General features: G+C 36.1%; 1 protein-coding gene across 1 annotated transcript; it reads right to left on the bottom strand.

Annotated features, from left to right (window-relative positions):
• Positions 1 to 1,893: 1,893 nt before the first annotated feature.
• Positions 1,894 to 21,217, bottom strand: LOC135228510 (olfactory receptor 10AG1-like). Its single transcript, XM_064275147.1, has 2 exons — positions 20,811 to 21,217; positions 1,894 to 2,578 (listed from the first exon to the last, which is right to left on the bottom strand). The coding sequence occupies exons 1-2, from the start codon at positions 21,215 to 21,217 to the stop codon at positions 1,894 to 1,896; spliced, it is 1,092 nt and encodes a 363-aa protein (XP_064131217.1).
• Between the last annotated feature and the right edge of the window lie 285 nt (positions 21,218 to 21,502).

Raw genomic sequence — 21,502 nt, 5'->3', positions numbered from 1 at the left:
ACCAAAAAAACCCAACTCCTTCTGTCCATTCAATTCCAACTCATAGTGACTGTATAGGACTAGGTAGAACCGCCACATAGGTTTATCAAGGAGCAGCTGGTGGATTTGAACTGTCTACCTTCTGTTTAGCAGCCATAACTCCTAATCACTGTGCCACCGGGGATCCAGAATATGCATAGTCATTTACGATCCTTGCATGTGTGTGAAGTAGGAAAAGTTATGCTCTTTGTATCTCGTCTTTTTTTTTAATGTATAAAATAATGTGACAGCATTAACAGTTTTTATATATAAGCATGTATATACACACACATATAAAAAAATAAATACATAAATATATAAATCGGGGCCCTCAAAGTGTCATCTTTCCTTCCCAACACCTTAAAAAGAGCTCTTTTGCAGTAGATTTGGCCAACGCAATATGCCGTTTGATTTCTTTACTGCTGCTTCCACATGTGTTATTTGTGGATCCAAGTAAAAATATATATATGTGTGTGTGTGTATACCTATATCTATCAATAGATAGACAGACAGATAGATAGGTACAGTTGGGATTCAGTTTCTCAGGTTCCACCTTGAGAGATTCAACTGAGATTGAAAGTATTCATAAAAAAAAAAAAAGAAAGTTCCAAAAAGCAAAACTAGAATGAAATTATTTGTAAACATTCCCTGATGTAGCCTCCCTCCATTTCAAAGATGCTCAGTCTCCATCCTGCACTCATTGTTTGGGCGTTGTTTGCCTCTTGTCATTATTCCCTAAACAATACAGTACTGTACAATGCCTATTTACATAGCATTTACATTGTATTAGGTATTACAAGTAATCTAGAGATGATTTAAAGTATGCAGAAGGTTGTACATAGGTTTTACGCAAATATTGTACCACTTTATAAAAGGGAGTTGAGCATCCATGGATTTTGATATTCATGGAGGTACTGGAACCAATCCCCTGAGAATATTTAATTAATGCATATTGTAAACTTGGTTTTTAAAATGGGTGTCACAACTGCTAGGACACACTAGAAGTGAATGACATGGTTTAAACTAAATGATATAAATTGACTAAATTAAATCAGCCCAAGTAAAAGTTCTATTGAACACATTGCACATTGGACAACAAAATTATATAATTACTACAGGAATGATTTACTATCTGCTGATATATATATCACTTATATAATTTGAGCAGAAAGTTCTGACAATATTAAAAGTGATTTTAAATTTGGAAATAATCGTATGAAGAGACAAGGTGTCTTAGGAATCTGGTGCTTCTCTAACAGAAATACCACAAGTATATTGGTTAATAAAGATAAATTTATTCTCACAGTCTAGGAGGCTAGAATTCCAAATTCAAGGTGATGGCTCTAGAGGAAGCTTTTCTTTTTGTCGGCTCTTGGGCAAGGTCCTTTTCATCAATCTTCCCCTGGTCTAGGAGCTTCTCAGCTCAGGAAACCCGGGTCCAAAGAACACACTCCCATTCTGGTTCATCATTCTTGGTGGTAGGAAGTCCCTTGTCTCTCTGTTGGTTTCTCTCTTTTAAATCTCAAAAGAAATTGACTCAAGATAAAACCTAATGTTGTAGATTGAGCCCTGCCTCATTAACATAACTGCCTCTAACCCTGTCTCATTGACATCATAGATGTAGAATTTACAACACATAGGAAAATCACCAAACCAAACCCATTGCCTTCTAGACCATTCTGACTCATATTACAAAATGGTGGGCAGTCACACAATGCTGGGAATCATGGCCTAGCCAAGTTGACAGACATTTTTGGGGGACTCAATCCATCCATAATACAAGTTATAATTAAAAGTATACATCTGCTGAAATTTGATTAAAAATATGTAAGAAAGCAATTCTTATACATTTAACTCATTCTTTAATAAAATGAATTATTTACTTAGTAATTTTCTCAGTGCCATTATGACATCCTTGTTCCTTAGACTATATATCATGGGATTAAACATAGGAGTTAGGATAGTGTAGAAAAGAGATAAAACTTTGTCAGTTCCTTCTGAATGTCTGGTGTTGGGTCTTAAGTATGTAATCATGCCTGATCCAAAGAATAACTTCACAACCATAAGATGGGATGAACAAGTAGAGAAGGCTTTGGCTTGACTTGTGGCTGATGGTAACTTCAAGATGATGGAGATGACTTTACTGTAGGAGCCAAGAATCAACAGGAAGGGAACCATGACAAATAACACAGAAACTGTGTAGAGCAACAGCTCATTTACAAAAGTGTCCCCAAAAGCCAGCTTGAGTATTGGGGGAATATCACAGAAGAAGTGGTTAATTTGGTTAGATCCACAAAAAGGCAGAGAGAAAACCTGATACGTCTGCCCTATCATAACTGGGATTCCAATGGTCCAGGACCCAGTCACCAACTGAATGCAGACCCTGTGGTTCATGACTAGAGGATAGTGCAGAGAATTACAAATGGCCACATAGCGGTCATAGGCCATCACTGCCAGGAGCAAACACTCTGAATCTCCAAACATGAGGACAAAGCACATCTGTGTAGCACAGGCAACTGAGGAAATTCTTCTTCTCTGGGTTCCTAGATTCATCAGCATTCTGGGGAGAGTAGTTGATACGTAGCAGATTTACAAGACGGAAAAATTTGCCAGGAAAAAATACACAGGGCTCTGGAGAGCAGGATCCATTTTTGTTATTAGAAATATGGTGCCATTGCTCATCAGGATAATGATATAGATGATTAAAAATAATCCAAAAAGAAACCACTGGAGATGGGGCATGTCAGCAAAGCCCAAGAGAACAAATGCCATCAGTTCCATTAGGTTGTCTTCTGGTGGTTTTACTTGATGATTCATCTGTGGAAAACGTAAATTTATATGTGCATTTCCTTTATCTTCCTGTATCTCTTTGCCTCTTCTCTAAACTGTTTTGAGGTGTCTGGGTTGGATTGTATGATCACTGCTATTGTTAACCCTTTAAGAATGATATTATTTATGTATATCCCAGGTCCTCCTGTTAAATCACAGTAAACAGTCCCCTCAAATTTATTTTAAGATCTGTTTACTATACTTTCCAAGCACAGCCCAGGATAGACCCAGCTATACCTGACTCAGCAGAGGCACTGGAGCAATTGACAACTGCTGGAGATGAACTCTCAGCTTTGCCATCTAATCTCACTTTAATTACGTGTCTTGACAATCCTATTGTACTTCTCTATGCATTCTCTCAGTCCAGCTTCTCAAACACTATACCATAAGCTGTCTTCTCACATACATTTTCAACTGACTATGTCAATGAATGCTTCACTCTCCCGTCACTTGATGACTTTAAGCATAGAGATTCCTATTACACAGTTCATATTAAATTGTTTTGAAAGAAAATTGAGAGAATATTTCATTTTGCATAGGGGAATAAAACAAATATCTTTTGGTAGTATATTAAGTAGGTAAGAGGATTTTTTTTTTCAGGGAAAGTAGCCTGGGTACACTGATTCAGATAAAAACAATGAATGTAGTCACCCTGGAAAAACAGGGGTAACATGGAGAGTATTTTTTCCCTGTGTTTATGTGTGTGGGACAGGAGGAGGAAAGACATTGGCTGTTATGCTGTTTATACCCTTTATGCTGTGTACACCCGCCATTATTTTTGTTGTTACTCAAAAAATAACACTTTAGTTAACTGTTTCTAAACTCATTTATCTTTAGATATAAAAATATTGAGGCCCACTAAGTGAGGCACACAGGTTTTATGACTGCAAGTCAGTATCTTTTTTTAATTTTTTTAATGGACTTGAGTTTGACTCCTATCTCCATGATTTATTATCCATGTGATATTAGGCAATTATTTAAATTTTCTAAGGTTTACTTTTTTGTGAGAATTAAATGAGATAATATTGGTAAAATCTATTCCCTACCTACCAATTTTAAACTATTTACTTTTTTAGTTACATTTGTATAATTATGATTATGATAGCATGTTATTTAAGCCTGTAGCCCCAGGATTTAACAGATTGCCTAGTTAAGAAGGTATTTGATAGAGTGGTTTTGAGCCTTTGTTGGCAATTGTTTTTCCCACCATTCCCTTGCATCAGAGTCAGGACAAAGACTGGTCAGTGAAGCTCCTAAGGTGCAAAATGTAAAGAGGCTTTCAGGGCCATCTTTGCACTTGCACAATCCTGACAGTGAGTGCCTCCTTAGATTTTAGAAGAGTCAAGATGCCTTTTGGCTCACCCTGATTTTCATGTCTCCATCCTGATGGGTTTGCACCTTGTCCCCTAAATAAAGCAGAATATGGTGTCATGGTTAAAAAAAAAAAATGCAAAACCCATTGCAAAGGAGTCAATTCTGAGTCATAGCCAGGACATAAATCTTTAGGGAAGCAGACTGCCACAACTTTCTTCCAAGGGGCAGCAGTTTGGTTTGAACCACTGGCATTTTGATTAGCAGCCGAGCACTTAACCACCGAGCTACCAGGTCTCCATGCCCATGGTTAAAGAACAGTGTTTCCCAGATGGACTGGAATTGAATTATAGCTCCAACAACATCTAGCTGTGTGATGACTTCATGCAAGCTAATTAATCTTGCTGCTTCACAGTTTGCTCAGCTGTTAAATGGCCAGCAACTATGCCCACATTTAGTGTTGTTACATAAACTAAATCATTTAATATAAGCAAAATACCTTGAAGAAGTCCTGACATTAATAAAAAAAAGGCTATTATTATTGTTATCAACAGTTATATCATCTCTTTGTTATTATTATTATTAAAACTAATTGTAATTTATTCTTCTGAATGTTACTCATTATGCTATACAATGTAAACAATACTCTAGTTTATTTTCTTTTTGTATCACAGGATTGTTGTGGGAATGAAGTGAGATCTTAAATCAATTATGAAAGTGTAATGAAACTTCAAAAAACATTCAACTCTCAAGTTGCAGTTTTTCCATGATTTCTCTGCTAATATTTGGGTTTATAGCATTATCTCTAGTTTGTGGACAGTAACACCTATAGTACCCATCACTGCTCAGCACTTAGAATTGCAATTATGGTAATAGCCTTTGTATGCATTTTCTTTTACTGATACTCAACAATCTGACAGGTAAAGGCTGTGACTATTTTCCCACTTTAAATGATCCTAGAAAATGGGTGTACATCTAATACGTTACTCAGGATTTGTTTATGAACTGAAATAAAGAATAAAAAAATAGGCATTATTAAAAGGAAAGCATCACTCCTAAGAGGGAGAGAAGAATTAAGACTCACAAGAGGGCAAGAGTCAAATATGTATGTATTATTTTAAGAATGACAGCATTTAATAAAAAGTAATTTAATTCTTGTTAATTGAATAAAATGACTTTGAGTGCTAAATGAAATAGCATTTCTAATTGTACAAACTCAGCTCTTTGGTGATGAAATCACCTATGTATAACACCAAATACATAAGATTTGCCTGTGTTTTTCATAAGAGGACAGGGTAGAGAGAGCAGTGATTTACCCTGTGTGTTCTCCCAAAACTATATATATTACTCTTCTTTCTTGGAAACATTTAAGTTCTCATTTACGGGAAATAAAACTCAATGTTATCATATTTTTATTCGAAATCTAAGCATCCATTCCCCAGAGAAAATAGAAATGATTAAGGAATGCATAACACTACTCTGACGGAGTCCTGGTGACACAGTGCTTAAGTGCCTGGCTGCTAACCAAAATGACAGTGGTTCAAATTCACCAGCCCCTTGGCCTCCATAAAAGTTTACTGCCTTGGAAACCATTGAGGCAGTTCTACTCTAACCTATATGATCGTTATGAGTTTGATTCCACTTGAAGTCAATGGGTTTGGCTTTGGTTAATAATATCCTGATTTAGACAGATATTTATCACTGTCAGCATCCCCAATCTTCCCTAAACCTAAGTTATGTTTGTAGTTTTAATACAAATTAGAAACATACCCTGAAACTAATTTTAAAAACAATATAACCTTAAAAATTTACGTTGCTTAATAAATTTTTTAACATAAATGTATTATTTTCTTCAAAATAAATGTTTTTTGGATTCCTCAATTGTTGCAAATTTATTTCCTGGAATGTTTACTTTAAATATCTTATTAAAGTATCATCAGAACTAAAATACATTACTATAATGCTTATTCACTGCAAAGTCTTTTCTGGAATTGAAGTTTCCCTATGATATCACTTAGTATTCTTACAAAAACATAGCAGTTTTTCAAAGTTTCAGTGTTTCAAAGTAATCTAACATCACTATTTAAATTCACTGTTTAAAGTAAGTTGTATTTACCAGAGTCAGAGATATAAAGGAGCTACTTTAATAAAGTAGCATATTTGCTACTCTATATTAAATATTAATTTTAATAATATCATGAACTAAAGTTGAATATTAATAAAACATTTCATATTTACCTTCTTTAATTTCAAAAATAAGAATGGTTAAAGGGCTTGGCTCTCTATCCAAGAGGTCAGCCCTTAGAACCCACCATCGGATCCATGGGAGAAAGTTGTGGCTGTCAGCTTCCTTAAAGATTTATAGGCTTGGAAACCTGATGAGGCAGTTCTACTCTGTCCTGAAGGGTCATTGTGGGTGAGAATCTACTTGACCTCTGTGGGTTAGTGTTTTGGTTTGTGTGTGATAATCTTCTTTCTTCCTCACTGAAGAGGGTTTACATATTTAAGTATTTAAATTCTTTGGCTGAAATAACTTGTTTCATCAATGGTATTTAACTTACCTTTAAAACACTTTGTTCATTTTGAGCATGGAGTGCTCTTCATGTACAAAACAGTTATCTCTACCCCTGGGATCTCTTCCACATGACACAGTTAAATTTCTAATTAAACAAATCTCTTTGGCACTCTCTGATTTGGTTTATTTATTTGTTTTCCTAGATATCTCCCACTCTACCCAGAATACTCTTCCTCAGCAGCCTCTCAATGGAATAGAGTGTGCAGAAAGTTTTATTTCTTAGACTTGAATAGGGTCCTGGATTACCCTTAACTGAATGATACCACAGGAAGCCATCCAAAACTGACTCAAATCCAGTTCTCCCCTTATCTATTATGACTGCTTTGTATGGGTCCTCTATTCCTGTTAGACTAAGCTCCTGTCACATTTTCCTGAAGTTTTTGTGTATTTTGTCCTCTGAAATGTGTGCCTTGATCCAAATTCTGGAGCTGGCCTCTGTAAGATTTGTAATAAATGTTATGGAAACGAAGAATATTTTTACCTACAAATCATGTAATATATAATTTATTTCTTCAAGGCTACCTGGGCAAACTGAGAACTGGCTTTTGGATATATTAAATCTAGTACAAAAGCTTTTTTTTTTTTTTTTTTTGCCCCAAGATTAATCCCAACAAAGTGACTTTTTCTTTTCCCTGCAGCATTCTACCATATTTGTCCAACGTCATTCCTTCTGTGAACCCTCTTTTAAGGTGTGAATCCTATTAAACTTCATTTAGTAGAAAATAAGAATCTGGTATAATTACAGCTGAGATGAGAGGCAAGATTCTAGGACAATACTCGGTCTATTGTTATAAAATACTTCTTCAAGACTTCATATCTGAATGACTATTAGGTAGTGCGATCTTTAAGATTGTGAGCCAACTTGGCTGGGACATGATTCTCAGTGTCTTGGCAATTATGGAGTAGTTTGGCAGTCGTATAATGATGTAATCATCACCATGATGAGATCTGATATATTGTGATCACTTCCATGATGGGATCTGCTGTAGGTAGCCAATCAGTTAAAAGGGAGTTTTCTTAGGTTGTTACATGTATACAGTATATCTGGACCTTCTGGCAAAGCTTACTGGCTTTTACTCTGCCCTGGATCCAGTATTTGGCTCATCATCATCTGACCTCCAATTCTTGGGATTTGGGCCCGTAGCAGCCTGCCACCTCACCTGCTGGTCTTGGGTTGTAGGCCTTTGCAGCTGTGAGCCAGCATGCTGTGGTCTGACCTATGGATCTTGGGTTCCTCATGCCCTGATGCTGACCCAGGTATTTGGGAGAAAAGCAAGTACATTGTTATAATAAAAGTCAAACTTGTGCTTATTGCTGGGACGGAATGGCGGTGTGATCAGGGAAGTCTTGGTAATTGACTTCTACAGTGATGGTGATGTTCTATGAATCAATCTACTTGGGAGTTACATGGGTATTTAATTTTTTTTTAATTAATTTGCAATATATATACATAAATAATGTTTTTTTGAATTTTTGGTGAAAGTTTACACTGCAAGTGAGGTTCCCGTTGACAATTTCCATACAAATTGTTCGGTGACATTAGTTACATTTATCAAAATACGTCAACATTCTCTTTGTGTTCTGTTTTTCCATTTCTAATACTCTACTTTCCTTGCCCCCTTATCTTCTCATATTGCTTGTAAGTAATTGCTGACTTTTTGGTCTCAAACTGATGGTTTTTAAGCAGAGCACCAGTCTTATACATAACTTCCTTTATTTTGTGTGCCACACTGCTTTTTTGCTAAATGCTAATCTCAGGGGATAAGGTCAGTGATAGGTTGAAAGAGTGTCTCAGGGTGATAGTCTCAGGGAATCCTCTGTTCTCCACTGTTCTGGTTCTCTTTTTTTTTTAGTAGGAATTTGAGTTCTGCTCCACATTTTTCTCCCATTCTATTTGGGACCATCTGTTGTGACCTGGGCACCATTTAATACTTCTGGTATTATGGTAGATGAGTTTGTGGCCCGTGTAGACTTGTTTGATCTCTGAACTTTTGCTTATTTTCTTACTGTTTTGTTTCTAGGGATTAGAGACTTGTAATTGTACTGTAGATAGCTGTTTGCAAGTTTAGGACCCCAGATACTGCTCACTTCACTAGGATGCAGATCATGACTTTTGTGAACTATGTTATGCCAATTGACTCTGTTGTCTTATAAGACTATGGTCCTAAGTTTTCAAACCCAGAAAACCAATCTGAAAAGGAGTTTGGTTATACCTGTAGAGTATCTGTATTTGTGTCTCCAATGAGTATATGTGCCCACACCCACATATTTGTGTTTACACATACTGCTCGAGCCCTGTTGAGCAATGGTTAAGAGGTCAGACTGCTAACCAAAAGGTTGGCAGTTCTAATCTACCAGCCACTCTTTGGAAACCCTATGCGGCTGTTCTACTCTGTCCTATAGGGTCACGCGGAGTCAAAAAAGACTGGATGGCAACCGGTATTTTTGTTTTTTGTTTTTACAGATACATCTATCTGCTCTCACTTATGCACACAGTTGTACCTACCCATATAGCAATATGCCTATACCCCTCCATATGTCCTCAAACACTCGTTTTTACTTTGGTTGTGCTGTGCTCACTACATCCATATTAGGTGCCACTTTTCCCATCACCAAAAAATAACTACAAGTCTCTTTGATCAAATGTGTACTTTTCCCTCTCTCTGGTTACCTCCAAAGAACATTGGTCTCTCTGTATGTATCTTGTGTTCTTATAAAATGGAACACATAATATTTGTCTACATACGCTTGACTTACTTCACTTAGCATTATGCCCTACAGACCCGTCCATGTTATATTTCACAGGCTCGTCTTTGTTCTTTATGGTCATAGAGTATTCCATTTTATATATGTACCACAATTTGTTTATCCATTCATCTGTTGATGGGCAGTATGGTTGTTTCTATTTATTTGCTATTGTGAATAAAGCAGCAATGAACATTGTTGTCTATACGTCTGTTCATGTCATTATTTTGAGGTCTCTAGGGCATATACCTGCAGACTTGGTGGTGTAGTGGTTAAGAGCTCAACTGCTAATAAAAAGCTCTGCAGTTTGAATTCACCAGCCAACCACTCCTTGAAAACCGTGTGGGGCAGTTCTACTCTGTCCCATGGGCTGGCTATGAGTCAGAATTGACTAGACTGCAATGGGTGTACATACCTAGGAGCAGGATTGCTGGATCATAGGTTAGTTCTATTCCTAGTTTTTTCAGAAAGTGCCATACTATTTTTCACAGAAGGTGTACTGTTTTACAGTCCCACCAGCAGTGGATATAAGTTCCAATTGCCCTGCAAGTTCACCATGAGGTTTGTTGTTATCTATTTTTTTTTTCATCAGCGCTATTTTAGCTGTGATAAGATTGTATCTCACTGTAGTTCTGAGTTACATGCCTTTAATGTGTAGTATTTCTGAGTATGTTCTCACATGTTTGTTGTCTGCTTAGATGAACTCTGGTGAACTGTCTGCTCATTTCCTTTGCCTAATTTGTGAATGTGTCATTTGCAATTTTTTGTTGACTTATTGCAACTTTCTACAGATGTTAGGGATTAGACATTTATCAGGTAAGTCATTTCTGAAGATATTCACATAATCTGTTATCTGCCTATTTACTCTTTTAATAAAATCTCTTGAGGATCAATAGATTTTTTTTTTTAATTTTTATGAGGTCCCATTTCTCTATTTTGCATTCTTTTATTTGTGTTTTTGTGGTTATGTTTGTTATTCTATTTTTACAAAAGCTTAGGTCCCACAGTTTTCTCCCTATGTGTTCTTTTACAAATTTTAATGGTTTTAGATTTATCATTTAGGTCTTTGACCCATTTTGAATTAGTTTTTTTCTATGGTATGAAGTATGGGTCCCACTTCATTTTGATGCAGGTGGATATTCAGTTTTGCTGGCACCATTTATTAAAGAGATTGTTTCTGCCCCACTAAATGGACTACGACTCCTTGTAGAAAACCAGTTGTCCATAGATAAAAATATATATTTTTTTAATAGATAACTGGGTTTAATTCTAAAGTCTCAATTCTACTCCACTGGTCTATGTATCTAGCATTGAACATATAATAGGATATTTTGATTACAGTGGCTGCATAGCATGTTTTAATGTCGAGGACTATGAGGCCTCCTTCTTTGTTCTACTTCTTCAATATTGCTTTGTCTATCAGTGGTTTCTTTTCTTTCCATATAAGGTTGGTCATTAGTTTTTCCACTTCACTAAAGGATGTTGTTGGGATTTGTTCTGGGTTTGCATTGTATCTGAAGGTAATTTTTTGGAAGAATTGATATTTTCACTATAGTAAGTCTACCAATCCATCGATAGTCTAGGCATTAGTGAGCTGAAATGGACTGGTATTGGTCATTTTGAATCAGATAATCATATGGTCTACTATGCCGACAAGGACACCTTAAAAACGAATGGCCTTGCATTCATTGTCAAAAAGAATATTTCAAGATCTATCCTGAAGTACAGTACTGTAGTTGATAGGGTAATACCCATACATATACAAGGAAGACAAGTTAATATGACTATTATTCAAATTTACACACCAATCACTGAAAATTCAAGACATTTACCAGCTTCTGCAGTCTAAAATTGATTGAACATGCAATCAGGATGCATCGATAATTACTGGTGATCGGAATGTGAAAGATGGAAACAAAGAAGAAGGGATGGTAGTTGGAAAATATGGCATTGGTGATAGACGCAATGCCAGAGACAGCATGGTAGAATTTTTGCAAGACCAAAGACTTCTTCATTGCAAATACCATTTTGCACCAACATAAACAGTGAGTATACAAAAAAAAAAAAAAAAATTTTTTTTTTTTTTTAATACATGTATGCTACGAGTTGGAATCGACTCCAGGGCACTGGGTTTTTTTTTTTTTTTTTCGAGTTTTTATACATGTGGACCTTGCCAGATGTAATACAGAGGAATCCAATCAACTACATCTGTGGAAAGAGACAATGAAAAAGCTCAATATTATCAGTCAGAACCAGGCCAGGGACCAACTGCAGAACAGACCATCACCAGCTGGTCATATGGAATTTCAAGTTGAGCTGAAGAAATCAGAAAAAGTCAACGAGAGCCAAAGTACAACTTTCAGTATATCCCACCTGAATTTAGAGACTGTCTCAAGAATAGATTTGATGCCTTGAACACTGATGACTGAGGACCAGACAAGTTGTGGAATGACATCAAGGACATTATACATGAGGAAAACAAAAGATCATTAAAAAGAAAAGAAACACAGACCAAAAGCGATGTCAGAATAGACTCTGAAACTTGCTCTTGAACATTGAGCAGCTAAAGCAAAAGGAAGAAATGATGAAGTAAAAGAACTGAACACAAGAGTTCAAAGGGCAGCTCAAGAAAACAAAGTATTATAATGACATGTGCAAAGACCTGGAGATAGAAAACCAAAATGGAAGAACACGCTCAGCATTTCTCAAGTTGAAAGAACTGGAGAAAAAATTCAAGCCTCAATTTGCAATAGTGAAGGATTCCATGGGGAAAATATTAAATGACAATGGAAGCATCAAAAGAAGATGGAAAGAATACACAGAGTCATTATACCAAAAAGAATTGGATGACATGCAACCATTTCAAAAGGTAGCATGGGATAAGGAACCAATGGTACTGAAGGAAGAAGTCCAAGTTGCACTGAAGTCATTATGAAAACAAGGCCCCAGGAATCAGCTGAGATGTTTCAACAAATGGATGAAGCACTGGAAGTACTCACTCCTCTATGCCAGGAGTTTTGGAAGATGGCTACCTGGCCAACTGACTGGAAGAGATCCATAATTCTTCCCAAGAACGGTGAATCAAATGAATGTGGAAATTATCGAACAATATCATTAATATCATATGCAAGCAAAATTTTGCTGAAGATCATTCAAAGGTAGCTGCAACAGTATATCAACAGGGAGCTGCCAGAAATTCAGGCCAGATTTAGAAGATAATGTGGAACCAGGGATCTCATTGCTGATGTCAGATAAATTCTAGATGAAAGCAGAGGATACCAGAAAGATATTTCCCTGTGTTTTGTTGGCTCTGCAAAGGCATTTGATTGTGTGGATCATAAGAAATTCTGGATAACATTACAAAGAATAGGAATTCTGGAACACTTAAGTGTTCTCATGAGGAATCTGTACACGGATCAAGAGGCAGTTGTTCAAACAGAACATGGGGATACTTCATGGTTTAAAGTCAGGAAAGCTGTGCCTCAGGGTTGCATCCTTTTGCCATACCTATTCAATCTGTATGCTAAGCAGATAATCCAAGAGGCTGACCTTTATGAAGAAGAACAGGGCATCAGGCTTGGAGAAAAATACATTAACAACCTGCTTTATGCAGATGACACAACCTTGTTTGTTGAAAGTGAGGAGGACTTGAAGCACCACCAATGAAGATCAAAGACCACAGCCTTCAGTATGGATTATTCCTCAACATTAAGAAGACCAGAATTCTGACAATCAGACCAATAAGCAACATCATGATAAACAGAGAAAATATTGAAGTTGTCAAGGATTTCATTTTACTTGGATCCACAATCAACATCCATGGAAGCAACAGTCAATAAGTCAAGAGATGCATTACGTTCGGCAAATCTGCTGTGAAAGACTTCCTTAAGGTGTTGAAAAACAAAGATGTCACCTTGAAGACTAAGGTGCACCTGACCCAAGCCGTGGTGTTTTCAGTCACATCTTATGCAGGCAAAAGCTGGACAACAAATAAGGAAAACTGAAGAAGAATTGTTGCCTTTGAATTGTGGTGTTGGAGAAGAATATTAAATGTACCGTGGACTGCCAAAAGAACCAACAATTCTGTCTTGGAAGAAGTAAAATCAGAATGCCTCTTAGAAGCAAGGATGGTGAGACTTAATCTTGCATACTTTGGACATTTTATCAGGAGAGATCAGTCCCTGGAGAAGGACATCATGCTTGTTAGAGTGCAGGGTTAGTAAAAAAAAAGACGACCTTCAATGAGATGGATTGACCCAGTGGCTGCAACAATGGGCTCGAACATAACAACGATTGCTAGCATGGCACAGGACCAGGCAGTGTTTCCTTCTGTGGTACATAGGGCCTCTATGAGTTGGAATGGGCTCGATGGCACCTAACAACAACAACAAACAATCCATGGGCACTAGATGTATTTTCAATTTTGTAAGTCTTTTTTAGTCTCTTGAAGTTGTGTTTTATAATTTTCATTACATCAGAATTTTATGTGCCTGCCTAGGTTAATTCCTAAGTATTTTTTCATTTTGGGGGCTATTGAAAATTGTAGTATTTTCTTCATTTTGGGGGAAGGGTAGTAATATTTGTTAGTGTAGAGGAATACAACTGATTTTTGTGTGTTGATCTGGCACCCTGCAACATTGCTGAATTCTTTTATTCTATTAGTTCTAGCACTTTTCTTACGTAATCTGTAGGGTTTTCTATGTATAGAATCATGTCATCCACAAATATAGGTAGTTTTACACTTTCTTTTCCTATTTTTTCTAATTCTTTTCTTATTGCTATTGCTAGGTTTCCAGTTTAATGCTGAATAAGATTTGACACCCTTGTCTCCTTCCAGTTCTCAAAGAGCAGGCTCTGAGCCTTTCTCTCTTGGGTATAGTGTTGGCTGTTGGTTTTGCACATATGCTCTCAGTTACGTTGAGAGATTTTCCTTCTATACCTATTTTTATGAGGGTTTTATCAGGACAGGGTGTTGAATTTGATTGAATGCATTTTCTGCATCTATTAATAGGAGCATATTTTTTTTTCTTTGTTATTTTTATGTAGTGAATTAAATTGTTTTTCTAAAGTTGAATCACCCTTGATCATGAGTTCCACTTGATTATGGTGTATGGTTTTTTGATATGTGGCTGAAGTCTGTTGGCAAGAATTTAGTTGAAAAATTTGCATCTATTTTTATAAGGGATGAAAACATTGGTCTGTAATTTCACTTTTTGTGATGTTTTTGCCTGTTTTAGTTATCAGGGTTAGGATGGCTTCATAGAAAGGCTTTGGTAGTGTTCCTTTCTCTTCTGTTTTTGAAGAGATTGAGTAGGATTTGTGTCAACTCTTCTCTGAATGTTTGATAGAATTATCCAGTGTAGCCATCTGGTCCTGAGTTTTTTCTTTTTGTTGTTGTCACTCTCTTGAAGACAACTTCAACCTTTACTTTTATAATGGGTCTGTGAAAATTTTCTACCTCTTTTTTTGTTAGTTTAGGTAGGTGATGTGTTTCTAGGAATATGTCTGTTTCTTCTGGGTTTTCAGATTTGTAGGAATGTAATTTTTTCATAGTAATCAATTATGATCTTCCATATCTCTTTTGGATAGGTTGTTATGTCAGCAATTCATTCCTTAATTTGGTTATTTGCCTCTTCTAGGTTTTTTTTTTTTTTTTTCCAGTCTAGCCAGTGGTTTGTCTATTTTATTGATCATTTCAAAGAATCAGCTCCTTGTTTTGTTAATTCTTTCTGTTGGTTTTCTATTTTTTATTTAGTTTATTTTAGGCCTGATCTTTATTATCCCTTTATTCTGGTTGCTTTGGGCTTCTTTTGCTCTCTCTTTCCTACTTGTTCAAGTTGTTGGTTAAAGTTAAGCAGTTTTGGATCTTTCTTCATTTTTTAATGTAGGCACATTTTGCTATGAATTTCTCTCTGAGTACTGCTGTGTAACAAAGCTTTTTATATGCTGAGTTTTCATTCTTCCAATTTTGTAATTTCACTTATGATATTTTTTTATAACCCAATTTTTTTTTTTTTTTTTTTAGTAGGGTATAATTTAGCTCCCATGTGTTATTTATTTTTTCCTTGCTTTTTTTCTGTTGTCGATTTCCAGCTTCATTCTGTTATGGTCAGAGAAGATGCTTTGTTGACTCCGAATTTTTTAAATTTGTTGAGAATTATTTTATCCAGCATATGGTTTATTCCAGAAAATGATACATGTGCACGGGAGAATACGTATTGTTCTGATACTGAGTGGCATGTTCAATACATGTCCATTAGGTCCTTTGGATTATGGTTTTATTTTTGTTCTTAATGTCCTTAGTGATCTTCTTTTTAGATGTTTGGTCTATAATTAAAAGTGGTGTTTTGAAGCCCCCTACCATTATTGTAGAGTTGTCTTTTTCATCTTTCCTGTTTGTCAGTATTTGTTTCATGTGCATTGCTGTTAAGTACATATATCTTTATAATTGTTATGTCTTCTTATTGAATTGATAGATTTATTATTATGTAATATCCTTCTTTATCTATTGTCATAGAATTTGATTTAAAATGTATTTATCTGATATTGGTATGGCAAACCCTGAACTTTTTTATTTATTTATTGCAGGGAATATTTTTCCGTACTTTTATTTTCAGTCTGTGTCCTTACGTTTGCTTTCTTTGTTCTTCTCTTTTGTTTCTCTTGAGACTTGATGAGTTTAATTATTTTGTCTTCTAGTTTATTTATTCTATCTTCTGTCTGATTTTACTGTTGAGTGTTTCTCTTGCTTTTTGTAAATGAGTTGCTTTCTTCTTCAGTTCTAATAGTTCTTTTTTATGTTTACAGTTTCATTGTGGAATCTTATTTCCTCCCTCCATTTGTTTTCTGATCTCCACTAGTTTGTATTCTGTGTTCTTTATCTTTCTTTAAACATATTTAGCATCAGAGTCTAAAAATTATCAATTCTTTGCATTATTCTGACCTCCATAGGAGAAATCTCTTCTTCAGGTTTTGCAATTGATAAGCTCTTCTTATCTTGTGATTTTGCACGCTTTACTATTTTTGTTGAACTTGGGCCTTTTTGTTATTTTTTTAACTATAAATTTGGTTTTCTGGTTTTTGTGGCAAAATTTTCTGATTTGGCACCCCTTTTGCACTTTAGCCAAGCTCCCGGCTGCCAACCAAAAGGCCAGTGCCTTCACTGACCAGCCACTTCAGGGGAGAAAATGTTGGCATGCCATCTCCACAAAGACTGACATACCTGGGAACCCTTTGGGGCAGTACACTTTGCCCCACAGGAGCTCTGAGTCATAATTGACCCTGCAGCAATGAACTTGGTGTCTTCTCCTGAGAACCACTAGAGGGCACTCTTATCGTTAAGTTTTCTTCAGTGTTTAATCAAGAGTTCTGGAGGACTGATCTTTGGAAATCATTATGCATGCACGAGAGAGGGAGCGATTAGCTGGTTGCCCATGATACTAAGCTGTGGGGCTCAATTTTCCTGAGGAAAAGCTGAGGGCTCTCTATGTCTTTCCCTCATGGGCATCCCTGCACAGACTCTCCTACAGTGTCCCCCTTTGGTCAGGGAGGCATTCCTTTACCTCTGTGTCACCTGTAATCTGAACTATTCCCCTCACCCTGCTGCTAGTACAGTTCCTCCTGGTCCTAGTGCCCATCTATCCTGGGCCTCATCGAAATTCAACAGCACTCCCTTGCAATGCCCCAGTCTCCCTTCAAGCCCTTTCAAACTCCCATGGCCAAATTATGTTGCCTTAAAATTTAGGCTACAGCTTTCTAAGATTAGTTCTCTTTCTGTGTTCACTGTTTGGGGTGTTGCCCAACACTGTCCCGACATGGCTGACATGAGAAAGTGTTCCTGGTGATAGAGAGTAAGTTCTTCCACTCCCGTGCCATTCCTGCTCCTACTCTCTCCTGCTTCTGGACTCACCCAGACTCTCCAACACCTCGACTGCCATCTAGTTCTCAGATTTCAGTCTGTGATTGTTTTTATTCATTGTTCAGTGTGCTAGTTGCTGGGGGAGTGAATGAGAGCATACACTCACTTTGTCACCTTGCTCAGCCCACTCCCACGATATATTTTATTTTAAAAAAAGATGAAGCCAGAAAGTTTGGCATTTTCTAGAATTTTCAAAGAGTTAGATTTTTCTCTTTAATGTAATATAAAATTACTGGATATTTGTAAATATAAAAATGAAATAAACCATTTCTTTATCTGAAAAAAAATTCCTGTAAATAATCTGGGATTAATGGTTTCTAGGAAGTTTTTTAGGAAGTTAAGAAGTGAGACAAGTAGATTCCTTTGGTGATAAATGCTCAAGACCAACTTAATGACAATGATTGCTTAAAGAGAAAACACATGTAAAAGTGGCTGTGTTTTGGAGATATCTAGAGATACGTGTTACAGGTAATAGAATAACAAGTAACTTTTATACCTTTGTTTATGCAAACAAGCACATATGGAAATCATTTATTGATATGAAGAAGACTGATGGGAGGAATCAGTTTATGGGTGAGAATGAATCATCAAAAGGTATATTGTATTAATCTTGATTTTGATATCTCTGAGTTTTGGACATAAGATTTGAAGAAGTAAACTGAATTTTTCTAGATATACAGTATTATTTTCAATACTTAATTGAACTATAGTATATTTATACTCAAAAAATGAGGATACATATAGATAGTAGCTAATATTTTTAACATTTTCCTCATTAAGAACATGATAACATTTTCATAATGCAAACCTCAACTTTTCCAGTACTTGAAATAAAATAAAGAGGAAGTAAGAAATTATGTCTATCCAATTCCTGAATCAAAAGTGTTTGTTGTAAGGATACAGTAAAGGCAGTTACAACATGTTCAGTTCTTTTATTATTAACCATAACTTAAAGTCAAACAATAATAGGTATTGAGCCCATAAATATAGACTTCTACTTCTCCATCCTGAGTGAGATAGTTTCCAATAGGAATTTTTTAAAATGTGTTTTTTCTGACACCACCTGAGAGCAAGTGAATCAGATGCGTCATTTCTGTATTAAGCCAGAGACGATTGTAAAGCATGCAAAAGACTGAAAATCATAGAATAGGCAATGTTAAATTGATTTAAGGAGGAACCTGGATAGCATAAGCAGTTTACAATCAGCTGCTAGTGGAAAAGTTGGCACTTAGCGGCTCTGCAGAAAAGGCCTGCCTATCTACTTCTGTAAAGATCATCGCCAATAAGGCCTTATAGAGAATAGTTCTACTCTGTAACACATTGATTGACCGTGAGTCAGGCTATGATTCCATGACAGCTAACACCAACAATAACAACTGACTTAAATCATGCTCAAAAGAGAGAACAATATATATAATTTTTTTTTTTTTTTGCAATAGAGCAAAAATGAACAAGTACTTATTTCGATCATATTCAGTGTGAAAGTAGTTTGGTGATGATTAATTAAATTCCTAATTTTCTCCATGATATCTTTGTTCCTAAGGCTGTAGATAAGAGATGTTAAGGAAATTCCTTAATCGCAAATGTGATCATAATTACAGATATAAAAATGTCATATGGTAAACTAAATCAGAGGTAGGTGTGCTCTACACAATGTATTAATTTTCACACACAAAAGAAAAAAGAATATATATATACCCATTGCTGACTCCAACTCATAGCAACCCTACATAAATTTATAGATTTATATATATATCTTTTATATAGAGAGAGAAAGAGAGACTTAAATATAAAAATTGACTTTGAAATATTAAATAATTTTCCATGTCAAACAAAAACTAAAGTGATGAGGACCTAACTCAAACCCAAGTATAGAAATAGAACACAGGTGAAAACCTAAAGTCCAAACCCATTGCCACCAAGTCAATTCCGACTCTTAGTGACCCTAAAGGGCAGAGTAGAACCGCCCCATAGGTTTTCCAAGGGGCAGCTGGTAGATTCAAATGGCCAACATTTTGTTTAGGAGCGCTTATTGTTTACCTCGTGTCTTGTCACTATTCCCTAAACAATAGTGTATAGCAACTATTTACATAGCATTTACTTCATATTAGATATTATGAGTAACCTGGAGATGATTTATAGGGAAGGTTGTGCATAGGTTATATGCAAATATTGTGCTATTTTATATAAAGCACTTGAGCATCCACATATTTTAGTATTCTTGGGAGTCCAGGAACCTATCGCCAGTAGATACCATAGGAATGCTGTATAGTTTTAATTAATGCATATTTTAAATCTGGTTTTTAAAATGGGTGTCACAACTGTATGGATATTCATGGAAATTAATGATATCATTTACACTAAGTGATATAACAGATTATACATTATAACCAACTAAATTAAATCAGCCCAAACAAAAGTTCTTAAGGAGGGAGAACATTGTACAATGAAATTATAGAGTTACTAATGGAATGATTTGCTGTCTGCTAACTTCTTTTTTTAACATGTATATTACTTAAATAATTTGAGCAGAAAGTTCTGACAGCATTGCAAGTAATTTTTAACTTGGAAATAATTTTCACCGCATGAAAAGAAAAGGTGTCTTTTTTATCAGGTGCTGCTGTAACAGAAACACCAAAAGTATAATATAGCTTAAGAAAGAGAAATTTATTCACTCACAACCTAGGAGGCAGAATTCCTAACTCAGTGCGACAGTTCCAGGGGAAACTTCCTCTCTCTGTAGCCTTTGGGGGAAGGTCTTTGTCACCAGTCTTCCCTTGGTGTAGAAGAATCTTAGTGCAGGGACCAGGTTACAAAGGACAGACTTCCATCTGGTTTCTTCATTCTTGGGTAGGAGGACCCCTTCTCTCTGCTCACATCTCCCTTTTATATCTCAAAAGTGATTGACTCAAGATACAAACTAATGTTTTAGATTGAGTCCTGCCTCAGTAACATAACTGCCTATAATCCTGCCTTATTATCATTACAGATGTAAGATTTGCAATGTATAGGAATAACATCAAAACAAACCTTTTGCCTTCTAGTCAATTCTGACTTATAAGACAAAATGGTGGGCAATCATAGTAGACTGGGAATTATGGCCTACCCAAGTTGACACACATTTTTTGGGGACACAGTTCATTCCATAAAAAAAGGTATAGTTAAGGGTATACATTTGTTGAAATTTGATTAAAACTATGTAAGATATCAATTTTATTACAATTTATTTGATTTTTAAATGAAGTGAATTATTTACATAACAATTTTCTCAGTGCCTTTATGACATCCTTATTCCTTAGACTATATATCATGGGATTAAACATAGGAGTTAGGATAGTATATAAAAGAGATAGCACTTTGTCAGTTCCCTCTGAGAGTCTGATGTTGGAAGTTAAGTATGTAATAATGACTGACCCGAAGAATAACACAACAACCGTAAGATGAGAGGAGCAGGTGGAGAAGGCTTTGGCTCGACTTGTGGCTGATGGTAACTTCAGGATGACTGATATGATTGTACTGTAAGAGCCAAGTATCAACAGAAATGGAACCATGCCAAATAACACAGCAACTATGTAGACCAACATCTCATTTACAAAGATGTCCCCACAAGCCAGCTTGAGTATTGGGGGAATGTCACAGAAGAAATGGTTAATTTGGTTTGATCCACAAAAAGGCAGGGAGAAAATTTGATATGTGTACCCTACCATAACTGGGATTCCAATGGTCCAGGACCCAGTCACCAACTGGATACAAACTCTGTGGTTCATGACTAGAGGATAATTCAGAGGGTTACAAATGGCCACATAACGGTCATAGGCCATCACTGCCAGAAGCAAACACTCTGTGCCTCCAAACATAAGGAAAAAGCACGTCTGTGTAGCACAGGCAACTAAGGAAATTCTTCTTCTCTGGGTTCCTAGATTCATTAGCATTCTGGGGAGAGTAGCTGATACATAGCAGATTTCCAAGAAGGAAAAATTTGCCATGAAAAGATACATAGGGCTCTGGAGAGCAGGATCCATTTTTGTTATTAGAAATATGGTGCCATTGCTCATCAGGATAATGATATAAATGATATAGATGACTAAAAATAAGCCAAAAAGAAA

Source organism: Loxodonta africana, chromosome 22, assembly GCF_030014295.1.
Source record: "Loxodonta africana isolate mLoxAfr1 chromosome 22, mLoxAfr1.hap2, whole genome shotgun sequence".
In the NCBI taxonomy this organism is placed as follows: domain Eukaryota; kingdom Metazoa; phylum Chordata; class Mammalia; order Proboscidea; family Elephantidae; genus Loxodonta; species Loxodonta africana.
Note: the sequence above shows the minus strand (reverse complement) of the source record. Positions and strands in the feature narration are given on the sequence as shown.